Source organism: Vicugna pacos, unplaced genomic scaffold (genome assembly GCF_048564905.1).
Source record: "Vicugna pacos unplaced genomic scaffold, VicPac4 scaffold_150, whole genome shotgun sequence".
Taxonomy (NCBI): domain Eukaryota; kingdom Metazoa; phylum Chordata; class Mammalia; order Artiodactyla; family Camelidae; genus Vicugna; species Vicugna pacos.
In genome coordinates, this window is record NW_027328830.1 from 14876 (window position 1) to 37074 (window position 22199).

The 22199-nt window shown below is 39.8% G+C and overlaps 1 protein-coding gene across 1 annotated transcript in view; it reads right to left on the bottom strand.

The window, feature by feature from the left end:
* Window positions 1-22199, bottom strand: part of LOC140695132 (trafficking protein particle complex subunit 9-like) — a 68156-nt gene that overhangs the window by 12962 nt on the left and 32995 nt on the right. The window contains exons 6-9 of the mRNA XM_072958029.1: window positions 15041-15101; window positions 14785-14878; window positions 14387-14507; window positions 7606-7732 (exon numbers count right to left, since the gene is read on the bottom strand). Of these exons, the coding sequence (XP_072814130.1) occupies window positions 7606-7732; window positions 14387-14507; window positions 14785-14878; window positions 15041-15101 (403 nt within the window). The remainder of the gene's footprint in view (window positions 1-7605; window positions 7733-14386; window positions 14508-14784; window positions 14879-15040; window positions 15102-22199) is intronic.

Sequence of the window (22199 nt, forward strand, 5' to 3'; positions counted from 1 at the left end):
ATAGGTTTACCCTGGGTTTAACTTATAACTCAAGGAAAAGAGACCTTAATAAATGTCTTATGCAAGCTTTGGAAGACAAAATAAAGAAAACCTTAGTTTTAAAACATGGAATTCTTTGTTTACAGCTCTTCTCACTGATACAAAAATGCCAATTAAGGAGATAAAATTGGGTCTGGGTGACAGAGCATTTATCTGGGGACCTGGAAGAGAGTGTCTTTGTCTTGCAGATCAGAAATATAAATACAACAAACAGTGACCTAGGACTGAGCCTAATTAGCTCAACGAAATAAAACTTGAGGCCATGAAATTTTTGGCATTTTAGAACTCAGAACTCTGACGGGTCCTTCAGACTTTGTGAGGAAATCTTAATTACCTGTTTCATAAATAGTAAGCCTTAGTGATTTGAGCAAGCAAATTCAGCTTACTCCAACTATTATTATAAATATAAGTAAGTTTTAAAGTGAAGCTATGAGATCTCTAGCTTTTGTCTGTTTATAAGCCTGCATACAGATTATAGAAGTGAGATATTTCTACTGCTAAAAAAAAAAATTTCGAAGTCAAAGAGCTCTGCTTAATTGATGTAAAAATATAAGAGCTTAAAAATTAAGTATTTTTAAAATAAAAACTTAACAAATTGACTTTCAGTGTCATGTGAATTGGAAAATATTCAATATTAAGGTAATATTTGATATTGTTTAGTTTAAGTATGTTCTAATAAATGTAGACATCTTTAAAATCATCCATCTTAACTATAATACCTTTACTGTACCTAGGTTTAATGAAAGTCAAATAAGATCCTGTTATATCTGTTGCAGATTTGTCAAAAAAAAAATAACAGTAATGTGCTGTGGTAAAATTTTAAGTAAATTAAATGTAAATGAGATGAGAGCTTTGGGTAAATATTTAAAATATATTTTTAAAATGTATGCTTAAAATAATCTCTAAATGTTTGATATCTTTAAATTCTAGAGTTGTGCTAAATTAAGTTAAATGACAAGATTTTATTAAATATCTATGCCATTTTCAGATAAAATAAGATTGAAATATGAATTACTTAACATTTAACTTCCTCTTACAGTGAAACTAAAGGTGTTTAGAAATATTAATAAATGGTTGGTGTCACACAGAAATAGTCTCTATTAGTAAGGGAATGATCTCAGTATCCTAGGAAAGTAATATAAATGCGTAAAGGAAGATGTAAGAATGGAATAATACTTTGTTAATGAAAAATAGTGACTTTCTCCTGAAGCTGGTTACCTCTGAATGGAAGACAAAATAAGGGACACACTAATATAAGTATAGAAAGCTGTGGAAGGCTTGTGGAAAAGGAACCCTGAGGAAAGTTTTGTACGTGGTCAGAATTGGCTAAGTTTAGAATCAAATTGGGCAACGTAAATGAATCTTAGAAGTTAGCTGGAACAAGATTAGATTTGGTTTTCTCTCTGTTAAGAGGAAAAAATTTTCTTAAAATATTAATCCACCTTCAGTAACAGATTGTAAAACTTCTTATACCACTTAGCTGATCTGTTCTGCCTTTACATTTGACATATTTTCTTGTTAATGAATTAGTACTACATTACAGTGATCTATATGTTTATCTGATCAAGTGTTCTGAAATCTTTCACAAAGCTCCCCAAATATAAAATTCTAATTAATTAAATAAAAATTAATTTAATTAATTAAAATTCTTTTAATCTCCAGTTAAGTTTGGGATGCTACAGAAGGCCCCTGAAACATCCCAAAGAGAGATTTTTAACTATAAAGTTTCATTTGGCATTTTAAATAACATGGAATTGTCAAATGAATCATAAAACTTCTAAGGTTATATTGAATGAGAAATATTATTAATATAGGTATTGTAGAAATTATATGGACTCCCTAAAATTCTGGTTTATCTGAAATGTTACCAGTGATAATTATGGGTATAGTGAACAGGTTTCTTTATTGATTATAGTGTAACGGTGTTTAACCATGCTTTTAAAACTTTTGTCATTTATAGACAGTTAATTGTTTTCTTCTGATGGTTTTGCAAAATGCTTTCTCTTCAAGGAGATTTACTGATTTCTAATAAATTTCAAACTACAGCACTGAACTAAACTGGGTAAGACATTTTAAAGTTCTAATGAAAACTCTCATTAAAAGAATTAGTTACATGGGACTGATTAACCAGCTGAATATGGTTATAATTTTTGATATTGTTTGAAATACTACTGCCTTTTAACCTGTTTCCCAGACATAAAGAATCTCTTCTCCTTAAGCTAGTTATGGTTCACAGCAATTTGATAAATTATAACTATGTATACAGACTTGGAACAGTTATCTTTTCTCTCTATCTGATCCCTCAAAAGACTAAAAATACTTAGGTCCCCAGTGGCTCTATCAGACAAATTAGGGAGATCATCTCCTAAGAGATATAGGAGTATAAAGGTATTTTAAGGATTTTAAAGAGAAAAGAATTTACCTAAATCTGTAAGGCAAAAATCCATGAAAAGCCTTGACGTGGCTTTCTTGGCCTTAGAAAACCTTATTAACATTCTACCCTGAGACTCCGTATTAAAACTTCCAACACAGTCAATTTAAAAAGCCTATATGATCAAATAATCAGATTTAATTTGTAAAGAAATTAATCTTGATTTGGCTATATTTGAGAAAACTGAGGGTAACTTTAGAGAGAAAAAAATTATATTTTAGTCGATATTAAATTCTAGTTTTGTTAATTGAGGTCCATATTTACTAAGACACTTCCCAGATCATTCCTTGCTGTTATGTCACACTGCTGTACAGTTTAATTGAATTATGAAAAGAATACTCTAGGTTTGATTCTGAAGCTCAGTAATCTATCCTTGGGTAAAATTCCAATGCCCCATGACCTGCAGCCAGGGGATTATACATACTGCAACAGGCATGACTTAAAGAACTGTCTCCAACCTGAATGGAAAGACCCTTTTTCAGATACTCTTAACTAGACCATACACACCAAAGCTGAAGGAAACGGAGTCTCGGATTCATTTCCTATCTGAAACAGCCCCTGCAGTGCACTGGCCTATAGAGCACTGCTCACCTTAAAACAATGCCCAAATGGAGAAAAAGCTTCCATACCAGGATGAGAAGAAGACGACATCTGAGCTAGACTGCTGACCCAAGACACCGGACCAGGACTGTATACCAATTACTTTGATAATTTCTCCAACCTTTGATTATGAACTACTCCAATTGTTAAGTTTATGATAAATTACCTATGTCTAGTACTTCTGTGTTACCTTGGTGGGTTTCCCTACTCCAAGGCTCTAACTAGATAGCCCTCAGAAACGTTATTCTAAAAAGAATTTATAGTTCTGTTTAGGCCACTGTTGATCTTACAAGGTGGGAGATTTCAACTGGCCAATTAATACCTGCCCTGACCCTGACCATAAATATGAACTTTCTCATAGGATCAAACTCAGAAACACAAGCAAAATTTTAACCCAAAAATACAACTTCTCGACTATTAAATTCTTACTCGTGACTTTATTAACGTTACTAGCTGTATTACTTATATCCTGTCTATTTTATAAAATTGTTGTCTGTTACATTTCCCAATGTGTAACTAGGCCCACAAGATGGATGATGGCTAAACATCTTGAAGAAACAGATAAAATTTATAACCCTGAATAAAATAAATATAATAGTGTGATTCTAGGTATGGGAATGAGCAAAGATGGGTAAACACTTCCTGGATCATAATAGAGTAGTAAGACAGGTGATCCAGAGAACTTTTAGTATCAACAGGGCCTGATAAAAAAAACTAACACCTTGAATGGCAACTCAGAAGATTCTTCACCTGAACTAGGAATGAGCCATCCTAGCACCGTGGGACAAAATTGGTCATGAAATGTCTCTCAAAATATTGGTCGAATTTAGGACCAAGGGGGAACACTGTGAATGAAAATACTACAATGTGCATGAAAATACTGCAACCATGTCAGTAAACAAAGAATGCTGAATCCAAATCATCAGCGGCTGCTGCCAACCCCCAGCGAGTTCATGCCTACAGCCCGGCCTCTCAGCCACTCACAGTGGTGCCCTCTGAGCAGACTCAGTGCAAGAAAGGACAGGATACTGGCCCTAGATAGCCAGGTGCTTGCCAAAGGAATGAATTCAATGACCCAAATGTTTGCTTCCCACCATACATAGAAAACCACTAAATACTTGAACTTGAGATATCTGGTTTTCTTTAGATAACAAGCAATATTTTATTGTTCCAATTACCTGATCTTTGTTGTAAAGATTCTATTTATCCTAGCTCCTCCACTACCTCTTGGGAGCAGTCCCTCAGAGTGATCTGAGAGGCTGTCATCCCGGCTCGAGTCCTCCAGCCAAATAAATCAAAGCCCTTAACATTTAGGCTGAACGTTTATTTCAATGACGTTCCAGAATAGACACAACTCATCAATTCTGTAATGGAACACACTGAATCAGGAACCAAAAGCGTGTTTTAGTCCAGAAAATCTCCAGGTTCCTATTTCTTCCTGTCATTATACAATCCCTCCAGAACTCATTACTTTGCTGTCTGCTCCTCTGGCAACCAAACTCAGAGAAGAGACAACTCAGCAGAGCGCCCTGCTGGGGAGAACACCCCGCAGAAGCACTGCAGGCTGCCTTCCCTCCCGCACGCTCTGCTGACCCTTGGTGTCCCCCGTGGAGACCAGGCCAACACAGCTCTTCCCAACAGCTGCAAAGTCGCACACGTTAAATAAATCATTTTATTTTATATGATATTTTACGTATATACCCATCTCTGAAAACAGCTTTGCCAGAAGCCCAAATCTTCAACATTAATCTGCAAAGGCAAATCAGGTCCCCAAGGGAAAACAAGTCTTAAGACGACGCTAAGGCCTCCAAAGTCCTCTCCACGACCATGAACCAAACTGCCTGCAGGTCTGCAGCTGCAGGACGCTACATGTCTGCTTTTAAAGCAACCCCTTTCTGCCCTCGGGTGCTACAATGCCCTTTTATGCCCTCCCATCACAGGGCAAGAGCAGCCGCTGCAGAACCTTGCAGGGCAGCACTGACAGGACTGGACAAAGGGGATCAGAGTTAAACAAAGCATTCTGATGACACGAGCTTGTCACTGTGTCTCTTTACAGATGTAGATATATATAGAGAGAAGTGGGGTGATATTGCTCAAAGTCACACAGCTAATAAGTGGCAAAGTATATAACTCTGCTCCTCCCTCCTGTGTGACGCCCAACTGGGACAACCACAGGGTTCTCTCGTGGCTGCCTGAACAGTCTTTTCCTATCACTCATGACACACAATAGTGTCTGAACTTAGCCTGCATTTGCAGCATCTTTTCCCTCCAGTTTCTCAGGAACAAGGCTGTTCGGGCCTGTATGAATTCCGGCTTCCTGAAATCTCCGTGCTCAGGCTGGTCTTGCCTGTGCATCCGGCCCGCTGCTCAGAGGCTCTTCCTCCCCTGCAGGAGGACGTTTCTAATCTTCACAGGGACACAACCTCAGGGGAGCTCTCCTCTCGCCCTCAGCATGGCAGGTGTCCCAGGCCTCATCCCGAGCAGCCCCGTTAGGACGGTGTCTGCCCAGCTCTGCTAGTCAGATCAGCAGCCTCAATGCCAGGGATTATACCCAGGTCACACTGCAAACCTACTGCCCGCCTCACAGCCCCCAGCCAGCAGGTCACCTGGAAGTCACAGCAAGTGCCCCACCCAATCCAGAAGTCTCTTCTTTTGCCAGCACCACTGATGAATGGTTTCCAACCTTCGGACAGTTTCGCACAAAACAGCACCTTCTACTGTGAAACGGGTGGTTTTTCTTCTGCGCCTCATCCTTACTGGAAACGTAAAAGGAAACCAAAAGGCCTTTTCTCAACCCTTTTCTGATGAAACCCTCCCACCCACAATACTCATATGCTCAAGAGCTTTGGATCCACATGATTTTCGTTCTCTTAGGCTAAGTGGCTCAAAAAACTAAGGGATTCTTTCTCCTTTGAGGGTATTAGCACTCAGTTTCTCGGCTTTAATCTGTTTTTGTCTCTCTCTTCAGTGACCCTAGCAGTTGCCACCTCTTACTCCCTTCAGCAGCCTCCCTCCCAACTTCAAGTCTAGGAAATCAGCTGTGATGAGGGGCATGGGGGCAGTCACAGAAGATGCAACTAAGGCACAGAGAGGCTACATAATTTGCCCAAGAAATCACCTTGAACCACCAACAGAGTGTGTCACGTCCCTCTGTTTAACTCTAATGCTAAGCAAGTTAACTTTTTGTAGATTATGTTTATAAACAGATGAGGTATGAAAATACATACAAGGACACACATCAACTCTAAGATATTCATTAACTCCACTATTTTGTTTCTATTTATTTTATTTCTATTAAAAAATTAAGAACCCCTGCAGTCAATATAGCAAAATGTTACTGGGTTTTAAATCCAGAATATACAGGGGTTGTGTCATTACTCATTCTTGTATGTATTTTCACAAGACAAAATGATTTGAAAGTCTCTCTCTCCGCCCCCTACTCACTACTGGCTCTCACCAGAGCTCCCAGACCACACATCTAACAGCCTTTCACTTTACCCACAGCTGAACTCATCAGTTTTCCCCCAGAACTCCCTCTGCTGCTTTCCCTCCTCAGAACACAGCAGGACCATTATTTAACTCATTAATCCACCCAGAAACCTGGGCCTTACTCCATCCTACCTTCACAGACAGCATTGATCCTTTCCTCTTTACCATCTAAACATGCCTTCAATCTGTTCGCTTTTACCCACTGACCGTCCCACCGCTCAATTGGAAGCCAACAACACTGCCCACCTGGACTCATGAGTCTCCCAGGTGGCCCCACAGCCACTCTCCCCTACTTGAGACAAATGTGATTGTGTCTCTCCCACGCTTTTGGACTCATTTCAGACCCACTGTTCTTAGAAGAAACTTCAATTTCTTCACCTGGTGAAGGTCCTTGCCATGAAACTGTCAGCTCAGTAAGGGCAGGACACACCCTCGTCCCTCGGCTCCACCATCTGGCAGAGCATCAGCTTGGGAGGATTGAGTTCTTAGCAAACTACTTCACTTATCCATACAAATCCATGGTAGATTAGAAAGATTTTAGATGTTGAGCTCGACTATTAATTTGGGGATTTTGCACTGGCAACCTGCAAGTATATATTCCAATTATTGTGTCTTCTTAAAACCATACCCAGATTAAAGGAGTATTTGTGGAATGTCTTCAGAGTAAAAGGGACTGTACTTTTACAGATTTTATGTTTTAAAATATGAACAACCCGGACAGGGTCAAAAATAGAACCACCTCACAAGTGACAGAAGACAGGTGAGACGCATATAGCAACAGGTCACAAAGATGGTAAGAGCAAAATTGTTTCTCCAACCCCCAAAACATTCCTCCAAGAACTGAAAACTCAGAAATTTGAAAGTAAAATACTATCATATAAAGAAAGAAAATAAATAATCCTCTTCATCAGGGTTTCTAGACCTGACTGCAGAGTTATTAGCAGGCCATACTGAATCCTAGCACAGAAAAATCAGATGGACTAGTGGTGAGTAAGTTCCAGGAAAATGGCAGTAACTCCTCCACTTGAAAGAGGACACACACTCACTTGTTCAAGGTGATTGTAAACCACATTCTGCAGAAATTCAGAAGATTCAGGCACCGCTTCTAGATGGTGATGACACGGAAGGACGGCTTGGATGCATGCTTCTAACTGAGTCACCGGCATTCTTACACTGCAGGGGGAAATGGAGGCCCTCAGCCAAGAGCACAGTTGTTCCTGTCATGTATCCCAGGCCGTGCCTCGGGGACTCAGTGTACTGTAGCAGTCCGGCCCCAGGTGAGGACCCGCAGCGTGGCCCAAGCAAGCAGGAGGGGCACTGTGCTTGAGAAATCCCATCCCCCATGGGGGCAAGAGGGGCTGGTGGGGTTGTGTGAACCTATAAATGCTCATAGAAATACACCTGCATACAGTGAAGTGATAAAATTAAAAGTAGCAGGCTATTTAACAAAATTTCAATTGTCAGTGTTAATTTTACCATTCCATTCCGCTTGTCCCCTGCACTCTGAGACAGGCTTAGGCTCTCTCACACATGCAGCTCTGATGCAATGGTTGTGAAGTTATTTTACTTTGCTGCAAGTGTCTTCGCTCCCAGTGTCACTGTGACTGTCGTCTCTTAACACAGTCAGATATCTTCCTGCATCTCTCCCTGAGTTCCTTGCTCCTGCTTCTCAGATCCTGAGATAAAGAACAGGTGAAGGCACATGACTGGAAAAGTCAATGTGGACTTGACCAAAGTCCTCAGTGACCCCCTAGGTGAGTGCTGCCCACCCCTTACCTTCGATTCTCAAGGTTCTGCCCAGGGTGACATCCAGCCAGGAGAGAGTCCTGGGCCCTATTAAAAGCTGTGTGGCTTGGGTGCAGGGAAAGCTGCAGGAGCTGGTTCTGTAGCCGGTCCCATCCACACCTCTGCTCCTCTCTCTCCCGAGGCAGCGCTGCCAAGCCCCCAGGCTCCCTGAGCTTCTGTCTTTCTCTTCTACTCTACTTCAAGCCCTTTTCCTCTTCCTTTACTCCCTGATTATCCCTAGCTGGAGTGATTTTTCTATCATAGAATCTGAAAAAATTTCCTGCAGCTGAAAAAGAGGTGCCAGAGGTCAACGCGCATATGGTGGTTCCTGAATAGAGCCCCTGGTTAGGGGGACCCTCACCAACACTCACGGGGCATCAGGCATGTTGCAGGGTCGACCACCACCAACAAGAGTTTGCTGTGACACCAAGGCACGCACAGCATCCCTGCTCACTAAATTGTAGTTGTAGTCCTTTATTAAGAAGCAAAAATAAAAAAATTGCTCATGTTTCTTACTAAAATTATTTATGAGGGAGAAAAAGAAATTGTAATAGAAAGAACAAATTTCACTCCATGTTAGATGTGTTCATTTGGCTTTAATCCTGTACCTTGTTTTCTAGGCTCAGACTTGCTATCTCTGCACCTTTTGTAAAAGAAAGTTGCCTTTAGCCTGAAATATCCAGGAGGGCCTATTCTCCGGGCTCTGATCTTTAAGGATATTTGCTCTTCTACACTTATGTATAGATGGCAAGTTGTAAAATAGTGAATAACCTTTCTTTTTTTTTGGAGGTTTTACAGGGGCACCATAATTTGACCCACATGGACAGCTGCAGGAACAAAGGATTTCAAGGACAAACAATTCATACAGCAAGAAGTTTGCAACAACCAGCCACATCCCTGCCGCTTTTTAGTATAAAAGGAGACTGAATTCTGCCCTGGGGAAGAGAGTTCTACTGGATAACAATATGCCATTTTCTGGGTCTGCCAGCTTTACAAATAAAGTCTCTTTTCCTTACTCCAACATCTCATCTCCCGATTAATCGGCCTGTCATGCAGCAAGCAGAACGAGTTTGGACTTGGTAACAAATTGACTGCCTTAGAGGTAGTATGTCTCCACTGTTTCCTCATTTCCAGTATTTCACCACCTATCAATTTTATATGCTTTTTAACAACATGAACAAAAAACCTATTACAAGGAATTGATTCCACAGAAATAAAATTATTTCTACTCCTTCAAAACTTTTTTCTTTTCTATTTTATTTTGTTTTGCTTATTGAAAAGAAAATAAATTCAAATCTTTTTATTTCACGTATTTTTATAACTAGATATTGTAAATACTACAAAGATATTTAAATTGCAATAAAAATTGTTCATATATTAGTATAAAGATATATACACAATCAATGCAGATTAGGAAAGGAGTAGATATTTACTAAAAATCCACTGCACATCCAGTCTTTTACAAGCATATCCTGGAATATAAGCTCTATTATCCAGGGTCCCCCACCCCCAATCTCACTGCGGAGTCCCTTAGTAATCAACTACCAAGGCACCAGCATAGAACCATGAGATCACTAGTTTAGGTATAAATGAGAGTATTAGCTCATTCAATTCTAAAACAGAAACCTTAAAATAAATACTGAACTTACTTACAGATAAACAAATTTGGACACAAAAAAGTACAGTTTCTCCCCAAATTCACAAAGATAATAACTGGTAAAGGCAAGATTTGAACTCATCTGCCTTGAATATAAAGCTAAGTTGGAAATCCCCTTCAACTGTGGAGGACCAGCAGCACAGCCTGTCACCCTATCTTTGTTCAGATCTGGCTTTAGACAGCCTGAGACAGCACCCCTTCCTATGGAACTCGAGGGCAAACAATAACAATAAGGATTTTATATTCAGTAGTTTCTTAGGTCTCAATTATATAAAGTGTCAGCAGGTCAGCAGAAAACTCTGGGAAATATGAGTGGGTCCAGAGCTTTTTGCTGATAAGAAACTCAATCTATCAGGACAGAGTGACCTTCCCATGAGAGGCCTCATGGACATAAACTAAAGGCAACTGAGCAATGAAAACTAGCAAGAACATGGAACTCAAGCAAGAAGGATCCCTACCATCCCCTGCCCAGTTGCCTCTTCACCTTTGTGGACAAGACGGCAGAAGGTCCATGTTCTTGTCCAAGTTACAACATCATGGATTCTCACCCATATAATATTACGACTCTATGCTGTCTTAAGTCCTTTCCAACTAAAATATGATGACACCAATATCTCAGCGGAATGTCTATGTCTCCACTTTCTCTCTTCTATTAGGAGACTATATCTATGGCCACAAAGCCGAAATTCAATTAAAAACACCATGCACGAAGCCTGGTGAAAGTCTGTGTAAGAGACATTGTTCTCAAGCTCAGTGAGTGAAAACTCAGAAAAAGTGGTCCTTATCCCTCTGCAAGTGGAAGGTAGCCTGATTGTGTGTGTGTATGTGTGCACACGTGTGTGTGTAAATCAAATACAATGTATTGTGGGATGTGCACAGATTTTTTTTATGTTACTATCATTTCATGAGGATGAGCCAACCTTTAAAGTAATTTGAATCTACTATTCTGAGAGAGTCTCAGGATCTTTTGGTGGAGGATGGGAAAGGGGAAAGGAAAGGAGGAAAGAAGTAAATGAAGCAAAGCTGTAAGTATACTGCTAGGGAAAGGCAAGACATTAATTTTGTTCCTACTTGCATCACACACAAATTAGGGACTGGCTTTCCCACATGTCTTGTCAAGCACTGAGTTGCAGAAGAACAGGTGACAGCCCATTTCTCACTGAGCTTGTGACTGTACGTGGCATCTTATAGACACTAATTATTTAACCTGATCAAACAATCTGGCAGCAGGCTGTAATTCTCCTATTTTGAGAGATAAGAAAACAGGAAGTGAAATAGGGTATATAGCTTGACCAAAGTCAGAGGACAAGTAAACTAAAGAAGATGAATTCAAACTCAGATCTGAATGCAGAGTCTGATCTTCCCACTCCGAGGGCTGGAAATTCCTTAACACACAGGGTCCCCAGCTCCTCTGCTTTGTTCCTGGCACCAAGCATTTCCCATGGCGATATTCTCCAGTTCTCAGACACAGCGCTCTGTGCAGCCAATAACCTCCATTCGACCTTGATCATCTACCTGTCACGCCCACCAGGCTTCACCAGGCAAGAAAGCTGGCTTTCAACTGCATACAAAGCCACCCCTGTTTTATCCTGGACTCTTCAGCGGCTTTTCCAGCGTAAACACAGCCATGAAAGTGCTCACAGTTTGTACATGAGCCACACTACCTCTCTCCATCTCTGTCCCCACCTATACTACTTTGCTATGACCATTTTGAGAATCTTGGAAACAAATTTTTAAAAACAGAAAAGAAAGGATTCTGTAACAAGTACTTAATACTTACAATTTTAAATGAGAAGTTACAAAGTGAGTATTTACAAACCGAATCTGCCTTCCTAGGTGTCAGTTTTAACAGTTAAAATATACAATAGCAAAAAATTCTGACTTAAATAATTAACAAAAACATCAACAATAATCTGGAATAAACTCAAAAACAATGCCCATGTTGTACATGGAGGAAGTACAGGACTGTACTGTGGGGTAAAGTAAGAGGTGTGAAAGTAGAGACATCAACATTTTGTATGCAGGAAAGCAGTTTTGTAAAAATGTACGTTCTCCTAAAGATAATTCAAAAGTACTAAAAAATCCCACGAGAGCACTTCTTTTTTTTTTTAACTTGAAAAATTATATTAGAATTCTTCAGGAATAATAAAGTCATAATACTAACCAAGAAAATTTGGGATCGAAAAGAGAATCAAAAAATCGCACTGTCAGATATTAAATAAATGTTTACAATATGTAAGATATAGTGCTAGTGTAAGAAAGTAAGATTGATAAAAATAAACCATGAGCTCAAAAAGAGACTCTAGTGTACATAAGTATTCTTTACAGGTGGGATTTCAAGTTAAAAAGCAAAGTAGGAATTCAATAATTGTCTTGGGACAATCAGAGAATCCCCTGGAAAAAACAAATTCTATTCCAGTCATAATGACCGCAAGAAAAATTACAGAATGTGATGTGAATATTAGAAAGTACTAATAACAGCGAATATAATTCTTTGCTCATATTAATTCAACTTCTCTTCACTATAACAAGTACCATCATCATCTCCATCTTAGAGATTAAAAAAACCTACAGAAGAAATTTATACCATTATAAGAAAGTATTTCTAAGAATAATATCAGGAATAAAACCCAAAAAGAAGACATTTACAATCTTAAGATTATTTTGGGCCACAACAAAAATGAACCTACTGAACAAAATGAAAGGCAAAATATGACAAGGAAAAGCTCTCTGATACATGTTGATGAAGGCAAGGGGTTAATGTTCATAATATACATAGAGCTGTCACAAAGCAACAAGAAGCTGCCTCACTTAAATGTGTGCAAAGGACAAAAGAGATCATTCACTTTTTAAAAGTCAGATGGCTAATGAGTGAAAAATGCTCAATACCTCACTGGTCATCAAGTGCAAATTAAAACAATGAAAAAGTACTTTTGCTCATCATATTGGCACATATTTTTAAAAGATATTCTAGCTAGTGTCCATCTTTGAGAGAACAAACTGTGAGCGATCTTTTGGAGGATGACATGTCAATGGATATGTAAACTCTGAAAAACGTGTGTACACACAGGCTGAACTCCACATTTTGGAATCGTTTCATTTAGAAAAATTCAGTTCAAAAAGATGTACTTATCAGAGCATTTACACAGCACTGTTTACAATGGTGAGAAGAAAAGCTGAAGTGAAATCATATCCAGCGATAGAGAATTGGTTACATAAGTTATTCTACATCTTTTCATGCCCCACAGGAGAAGGAATTTCTTGATTCACTTGAAAGGAGCCTGTGATTTATGTAGTTGTCACATCCAAGGACTAAATTTCCAGAAACCTTAACGAAAATAATACTCATACAAGATCACAGGAATGTTTGTATAAGAAGTATGCCAGTCAAACACCCTTTCTGACAGTGGAAAATGGAGAAAACTTAAGTGTCCACCATCAAGACAATGATGCGGTAAATCACGGTGAGCTGTGGGCACTAAAGTTCCGGTGTTTCGGCGTGGTCCAAGGCCTTGTCCACAGTACGCCCCCACGAAAGGTGTCCTTACACAAGAGACCAAACCTGCATATCAGGAAAACCCTCTACTCTATCTGAAAGGACCGGGTGAGTCTGGAGAGAGAGGACGTCTGTGATATATACCTGAGTGAATAAACCGAGCTGCAGAAAACATATAGTATGGCCTTATTTTTCAATAAAGCATATATACACACACATAGACATAGATTTCTCATATACGTGTATGTATGAGTTTATTTATATGACATAGGCATAAAGGTCATGAAATATATACTCCACATTGTCAGCAGTTTTTACTCTCAGGAAAAAAGGGGAAGGGATGTAGGGGACTTTCGGTACCACAACAGATCTCTTTTCAGAATTTCAGTTAAGTATACTTGGAATTTAAAAGTTTATTTAAGTCCAAAGTAAAATGGACGAGGACTCCACAAGACAGAATGCTATACTAGTCATTAAAAATCATGCCAGGGGAGATAGAATATTGTAGAAAAATGTGTAATAAGCCGAATGGAAAATGGAGGTCTCCACACAGTATACAGGCACACATTGCTCGCTGGTTTTTATGACAGAGGTAATACACACTGATGAAAAGAACAGAAAATAGATGTTAATGTGTTAATTATTATCTCTGAGTACTGGCACCAGGATAGATCCATTTGACCCTTTTTTTAATACATTTATATTAAATACACACTATTTTTCATCTGAAAAATGCATTTTTAGATGTCTAGTACCACACATTGGAAAATTACACGAGTACTTACAGAAACAAATAACTAGGAGACACCGCAGCAGCGTCACAAAGTGTAGAAAGGGCGATCCTGAATAACACCGCGCAGTTACATAAGGACCCACAAAGTGAGAGCACCTGCTGTAACAGGGCGCGGCCCCCTTCCATTTGTCAGATGTGTCTTCAGGGCTGAGGCAGTTCTGAGCACGGCCAGTGTCAGTGCTGGTGTCTGGATGGATGCCACTGGAGGTGAGGGCACCTGCAAGCCGAGAGGAAGAACAGAAATCATCCTCTGCTTTTTCTGTCTTGTTTCTTTGTTACTTTTAAAGAGAGGCGGAAATAAGATAAACTGGATCTTTCCTACTGAAATTTCAGTAATGAAACCATTTTTAAAGTGATCACAACTTATATTCTGCCTATGACTGTCTTTTCAACAAAGCATCATATTTATAAAATGTTAATTAACTCAGTTAATTAACTCCCTGTTGAAACATTCTAGTAAAGAGCATGAACTGCAGTATGTAAAAGAACCACACCTGCAGTGACTAGCTCAGCTGTCTTGACGGCAGTGCAGTCAGCCCCCACCATCCCGTGGCCCTGAGCTCCTGATGCTGGTAAGAGAGCGCGCTGCTGCCTCAGATGGAAAGAAAAGGTGAAAGCATTTTCTGAAATCTACAGCACTGACAAAACATAACTGGTAAATCCCAGGCTCCTTTGAGGCTGTCATTTTCCGTTTCTGGCCAACACCCGTCAATGAGCAGAACCACCCCATTCCCGAGTCATGGGACTCACGTGGGCAGAAGTTTTGGAGAAATTTCCAGGTATAGAATGTAAACCAACTATACATAAAACTCTGAAAAAGAAAAGATGCAATAATCTGATTTTGGAAGACACTAAAATATTCTCCTAAGCCTTAGTACTTGGAAAGGCTGGGCTTCTACTAAGCCACTTATTTATTTCACAGCCAATGAGCATCTCCCACAAACCCTGTTTCCCTGTGTCTGCTGGGAGCTTCAGGCACATTGATGTTGTCTATCTTATAAGTCACAAGGCAGAGGCGTGTGTCTCACGCTGGCAACTCTCACACAGGCTCAACTCCTAGCCTCACTGTATGAACTTGGCCCCATTTTCTCACCTGTTTATTTGGTACCTGTTCTTCTGTAAGCTGCCTGAAATGCTTATTGAAACAAGTCAGAAGAATGAGTGGGTAGAGAAATGGACAGATGGACAGGTGAGAGATGGGCAGAAAAACAGAGAGTCTCCAAGAGAAGGGGAGCAATCAAAATTACCTATGCAAAACCCTCTTCTAGTCAGGGAAGGAAACCGCCACGGAGAAGTGTGAAGAGGCAGGTTGCTTAGGACTGTTTCCTGGATTCCATGAAAAGTCACACCAAGAGATGAGAGGGTAGAACTATAAATAATAAAAGAAAAAATCATGCATGTTTGAAAAATATATCTACATTATGTACTTTCTAAAGAATAGAGTCAAATTAGCAAGGCCCAATAACACAATCCTTGGGTATATACAGAAGTGAGAATCCCATCTCCAATCTGCAAGGCATCCCTTTGGAGCACTGAGAGTCTACACGGTGCAGTCATAAAGCCATCACCGCAAAAGCGATGCTATCCTGCACTTACGAGGAAAGAGCAGCTGTGCTCGGTCTGCCTACACGTGTCTTTTACACCCCTCAGCACCTCTACGGGGGAGGGACGCCTAGCGAGCCCCATCTCTGCAGGACAGAAAACAAGTCCAAGAGAGGCTAAGCCGACCTACCAATTCTCCATCTCACAGGACTTGTCACTCCAGACCAGGACTCGAACTCGGACCCACGTTTGTAACCACAGTACTACCGTATTTTATGTGCTTTTTGTGTGTATAATACATTTGTTTCTGGCATGAAAGGGTATTTAATAAATGATCGGTTGTCTTGTCTATCTCATTAGTTCACAATCTTTATATTTTTGAATTGTACTCTTCCCCTGGAGAAAGGAACGGAAAGAGCGGGGGTCAGAATGAGGTGGGGCTCCATTCTTTATCTGTTGCCTCATCTCATCCAAGTCCCCAAACAGGGAGAAAGAGCAAATGTTCTCTTCATCATTTAAAGAGAGGGCTCCAGTGACGGTGACTTACTCAACCCCAAAACCAAGTCTGGGGGAAGGGCACATGCAGCAACGAGAGCAGTATCACCTGTAGGAAGGCAAAAAGAGCTCAGGGGATGGCTCAATGGGTCAGCCTGATTTCATTTCAATCGATAATACAATAGCACACTCTAAAAAAACTAGAATGCAATGGATTTCCTCTTTCTTGACATCTAGCAAGTTTCCACATCTCACATGTAACATTATCACGAACTAGTGAAAGGAAGAGTCCACAGACAAGGAAAATCAATGCCACAGGCAGGCTGAAACACAGGCTGGAGGAAAGGAAGGGAAAGGGCATAGTAAAGAAGAGGGGAAATTCTGGGAAAAAGACATCATCACAAGGACTCTCAAGCATCATCCAGCAATCATATAATCATTCTTTCAAGAGAGAGTTACTTAGGTCCTATTTTGTGCAACATTGTACAGTGGGCGAAGCAAGAGCACAGCGTCCATGGTGGCAGCAAGCTGCGGAGCTCCAATACACTTCTGATCCCGGTACCTTGCACACTTGTCCTCAGTATAAAGGCAAAATATATAGTAAAATAATCCAATGTAAACTCTATGCAATGCTGAAAAAAATTAAAGAATACCTAAATACCTGGACAGACACACCACGCACATTCCTGAATCAAATGACAGCATTCTTGGGATGGCAGTGCTCCCCAGAGCGATCCATATATTCAACGTGGACTCGATCACAATCCCAGTGGGTTCCTCTGCAGAAACTGACTATCTGCTGCTACAATTCATATGGGAATTCGAGGATCTCAGTAACCAAACCGTACTTGAAATAGAAGAACAGTTTGAGAGGACTTGTAATTCTCAATTTCAAACCTTACAACTGTATCTCCAGGTGAGATTAGAGGCCATTTTTAAGTTATAATTGTGTTTATCCTTATTTTCTAAATTCTGTACAACGAATATACCTGTTAGAATAAGAAATTTAAAAAGTAAGGTATCTTTTAAAACATGCAAACCTATTCATTCATTGGGAAAAAAATATTTTGACTATAAAGAAGTAAACAAATATCTAGTGAAAAAGGACTATTTAAAAACAAGAGTGCATTTACATTTTTTGTAAATTGGAAACGGAAAAGCACAAACACATCAAGTTTCTAGGGAGAGTGTTGCAACATATTAATTGTTATTTCCAAAATTCTAATTGAACACTGAAAACTCACGAAAGACAAAATCTTGATTGACAGCCAACTGCAAACACATGGAGAGCAAAGGCCTAGAAATCACAGTTCCTTTAACTCTGCTACTAACTCAATAGGAGAGGAAATTCCTCAGTGAGGGGACAGTGGAATCCCATGCATAAGACAGGATACACAGTACAAACTGCACTAGAATTGGGGGTGATTTCCATAGAAGAATTCTAAAGTTACAACATTGATGAAAAACTATAAAAACACTGACAGACAGATTAAAACACACAGTCATGTATATTATATAAAAACATATGAAGTCTGCCCCCATGTTGCATAGAAATACAAACATATTTGTTCATTTATGGGCACTGATTACTTTATCCCAGGTAGAATATTTCAACTAAAATAGATAATCAATAATACACTCCTCTTGTCAAAACTAGTTGATAAGTTACTCTGCCATGTATGCATAATGTGTCTAAGATAGATTTAAAATTAGTGAAAAAGATTTTTGTATGGTTTCTTGAACCCTTCTCAAAACACCAAGCTTAATTTTAAAATAAATCTGAGCAGTATTTCTATATGATCTTTTCCCTTGTGAAATGAACAACACAGTCTGTTGTCAAAATTCTTTCCTTACAATGATTCACGAGCACCGTATACTCACAAAACTGCTGGACAGCAAGGCACTATCCAGACACTGTGACAAATCAAATGAAACACAAGGAAGACAGTGACCCTATTCTGCAGGGCTTATAATCTGTTCCAACACCGGGTTTTTATTTGATTTGTTTGATTGGTTAGAAAAATAAAATCACTCAAGTACATTCTTCTTTGAGCATTATGTAAATCATGACTCTCTTTTTAGTGTCATGAGCAGGAAAGACTTGAGTATGAATTGATTAGATCAACTAGGCACAATCATCGCTGGAGCCTGTGTAATAAATAAGTACATGAGATCTAAAATAAACCTACACAGATCTCTGCAAGGAAAATGAAGAGGTGAGTTCCCCAATGAGAAAACAAACAATCAAGAAATCAAAAAAGGAAAACTTTTTCATTAATGATTCCAGGCAGTAGTGGAGCATGGTGGTGAAGATCACAAATGCTGGGGACAAACATGAGGGTCTGAAATCCCACAGCACTGGGTAGCTGTGACACTGATATTTCAGTGAAATTTTCTGCACCTCAGTCTCCTATCCATAGACTGGGGACAGCCACAGCACCCATCTCCTAGAACAGTCTTAAGAATTAAGTTATTTTTTATATAAAAGTTTAAATAAAATACCTCAGATTTTAAATATTACCCCAAAAGCTCAAGGAACAAAGAAAACAGTGATAAATTGGAGTTCATCAAATGTTAAAAATTTGCTTCAAAGGACACCATCCAGAAGGTGAAAAAACATCTGAGAGGAGAAAATTTTTTCAAATTATTTATCTGATTAAGTATTTGTATCTTCAAATAAAAGAAAAAACTCCTACAACTCAACAAGAAAAAGAGAACTCAATTAAAATGTGTATAAAGTATCTGAAAATGTATTTTTCAAAGAAAATATACAAATGGCCAATAAGCACAATCAAACGATGTTCAATATCATTAGCTGTAAAAGAAATCAAGTCAAAACCACTAGGAGAAACCGCTTCACACTTACTACAATAGGTTATAATAAAAAAAATGTGTAACAAGCACTAATGAAGACACAGAGGAAGCGGAGCGCGCAGCCCTTGATTTTGAGGATGTAACACAGGGTGGCCACTTTAGAAAACAGCCTGGCAGGTCCTCAGAGAGTTGAACATTTGGTTTATGAATGACCCAGCATTTCTGCTCTCTGGTCACACAAGTAAGAGAACTGCAAACAAATGTCCACATAAAAATTCCTACAGGAGTATTCACGGCGCCATTACTCTTCACAAACAAAAAGCAGACACAACACAAACGACTATCACCTGATGAATGGGTAAACAGTAGGGCCCAGATATACAGTAGAATATAATTCAGCAATAGCAAAGCATAGAGTACTGACCCAGGCCACAACCTGGAAATACATTGAAAAAGTTACTCAGTGTGAAAGAAGTCAGTCACAATAGACAGTTCCATTTACATGAAATAACTTGTTTTACATGAAATGTCCAGCACAGGCAAATCCATAGAGAGAGAACAATGGCTGCCTGGGGCTGGGGGAGGATGAGGAAGATGGGAATGACTGCTTGTGCATACAGGGCTTCCTGTTGGGGGATGAAAATATTCTAAGATTGACTGCGATGCACAATTCTGGGCTTTGAGTAAAAACCGCTGCACATTTTAATGGGTGAATTGTATTAAAACTGTTAAGGACAAAAGCACCTAGGGCCAGAACCTTCAAATAGTAAATGCAAATTGCTAACTTTTATTACAGGAAGAAGAAACTGCCCTCAGCATGAAAGCAGGAGATCGGCAAATATGGGTTAACAGAATTGGACAAGAGCATTTCACTTGAAAGAGTTGCTGAGTGTACACGAAATATTCAGAAATAGGAAAATCAGCTTGACATCACGAAGAAGCATTCTGCTTCAAAGGCAGATCAAGGATTCGGCAAGCCCAGCTGCTAGAAATAACCAGAGAAGAAACCTGGTTCTTACAACAAGCACCAGAGCCAACAAGGAAATGGTGGTGAGGAAAGCAGGCAGCCAAAAATCTGGAACAGTTTGCTACAAATAATTTCTCCACTGAAAATTCAAAAATAAAATGAAAGTGATGCAATGCTGAGCTGGCCTCATGTTAAAGGGCTTCCTCTGCTGCTCGACAGTTCTGTAACCCCGAATGAGAGACTCAGGAGAATCAGCATGGCTCCTGGCAGTCCCCAAGTGACTGCCCTCCAGCACGTTTACCACCATCACATCTGCCAGGGTTGTATTGCAGAGAAGAGACCAACTTCTAAAAGGCACAGGAAATGTTTACCAGGGAAGAAAAGGCTGCTGTCAGTCCTGGGACAGAGGCAGTGTGAGCAGAGGCCAGAAGGCTGCAGGTGAACTGGAGCAGACCTGGGGCAGGAAGGGACCACGGAAGAGCAGATCTCAATTTTCTACTCTCTCTCCCTCGGGTAGGAGAGATAAAGCCTGCATCCTTCTCACCTGGAACTGTGGGTTCTGGCTGGCAGAAGTCTTACGTACAGGGAATGAATACTCAAGACTCTGTGGAAAAAGTCACGAAAGAGAGAGGGCGTAGGGACCCAACTCCACGAGCCTCTCAAATGATCCCATATTTATTGTGTATAATCAAAGGAAAACGTCATTAACAGTTGTGTGATAGTAAGCAGGAACTTGGGGAAAGAAGGATGAGACAGAGATTGTAGAATCCACCATGAGTACAAAGGCTTAGTGTATCTTTAGGTAAGTCATGGGGTGAGGGGAATAAGATACATCCTTTAGACATGTGAATTACAAAGCAGACCACCAGACCAGCTAGGTCCTTGCTTGGGGGATAATAGAGTATCTAACTGCACACAAGCCCAGCCTTTATAGCTGTGGGCCTGGGTCATTGCTTTGCGATGAGCAGAGTGCTATCTAAAACATCATCTACGCAAGCAAAGCATTATCTCTGCTTTTTAAGGCAAGGAGACAGGAGTGAGGATGCACAGGCACTTGCTTGCAAAGCAGTTACTAAGCATACGTTTTCTTCTTAAATTTGACAGGCGGCTGGGGTCTGTTACAATTTGTTAACCCAATCATGGGCTCCCACATGGAACCATTATGGAGGACACCCTAAGGTGACAAATCCTGGCTCTGGGTCTTTTCCTGCCAGCTTCAGCCACTCTAGCAGAGTCTAGGCACATTCCTGAATAATGATCATACAGAACCACCCACACTGTTAACTCCTGGTGCTTGAAACTTAATTTTAGCTCTGCACAACTTAACGTAGAAAAGTTTCAGAAATAAAAGATATTATATTTACTTTATATCTCATCATAGGACTGATTTTTCTGATTGCTCTAAGCTGCTTCTTCTTGGTAAAGCACCTAATTCTGCAGGTGAATTCAGTACTTTCTTTGGGCATAACTAGCCAGTTTGGGCTCGCTAACTTCTATTGGTCAAATACCGATACACTTAATTGATTTCATTGTTCATCAATTTCAGCTGGGAGCAGAGGGAGTGTCACTCTGTTCCTCAGCCCACCCTCAACCCTTATCATCAGCAACTCAGGCCTCCGGAAACCAAAAAAAGCTTTTGTTTCCCTTCTACAGTTTCAACAAACCCAACAGGATACATAAGCCTGGAGAAAGAATTCAACACAAATGTTAAAACAAAAATCAATAAACCTGAAGCAACTCCATCTCCGAATCATGATACACAATGACATGAGATTAAGTGTGTCAGGCCCAAAGCATGGGTGAGCCTGACCACCTGATTTCTATTCTTCAAAGGAAGGAAAGTTTTCCTATTTTTTATTATCACTCTGTCATTGTTTCTGATTAAGCCAAAAACTAGTTTATGAAATAATTAAGCATTGAAATAACAGATTTTTGTTGTATCAATTACAGAAGGCATTCAGAGGTGTTAGGAAAAACCACCTCTGTAAAAAATGCAAAATTTCTTCCACTGTGAAGAACACGTATACAAAATGCAACAGAGAATTCAAGCTCTTGTGGAGAGGAGCAAAAGCCACAGAATCAAAGCAAAGT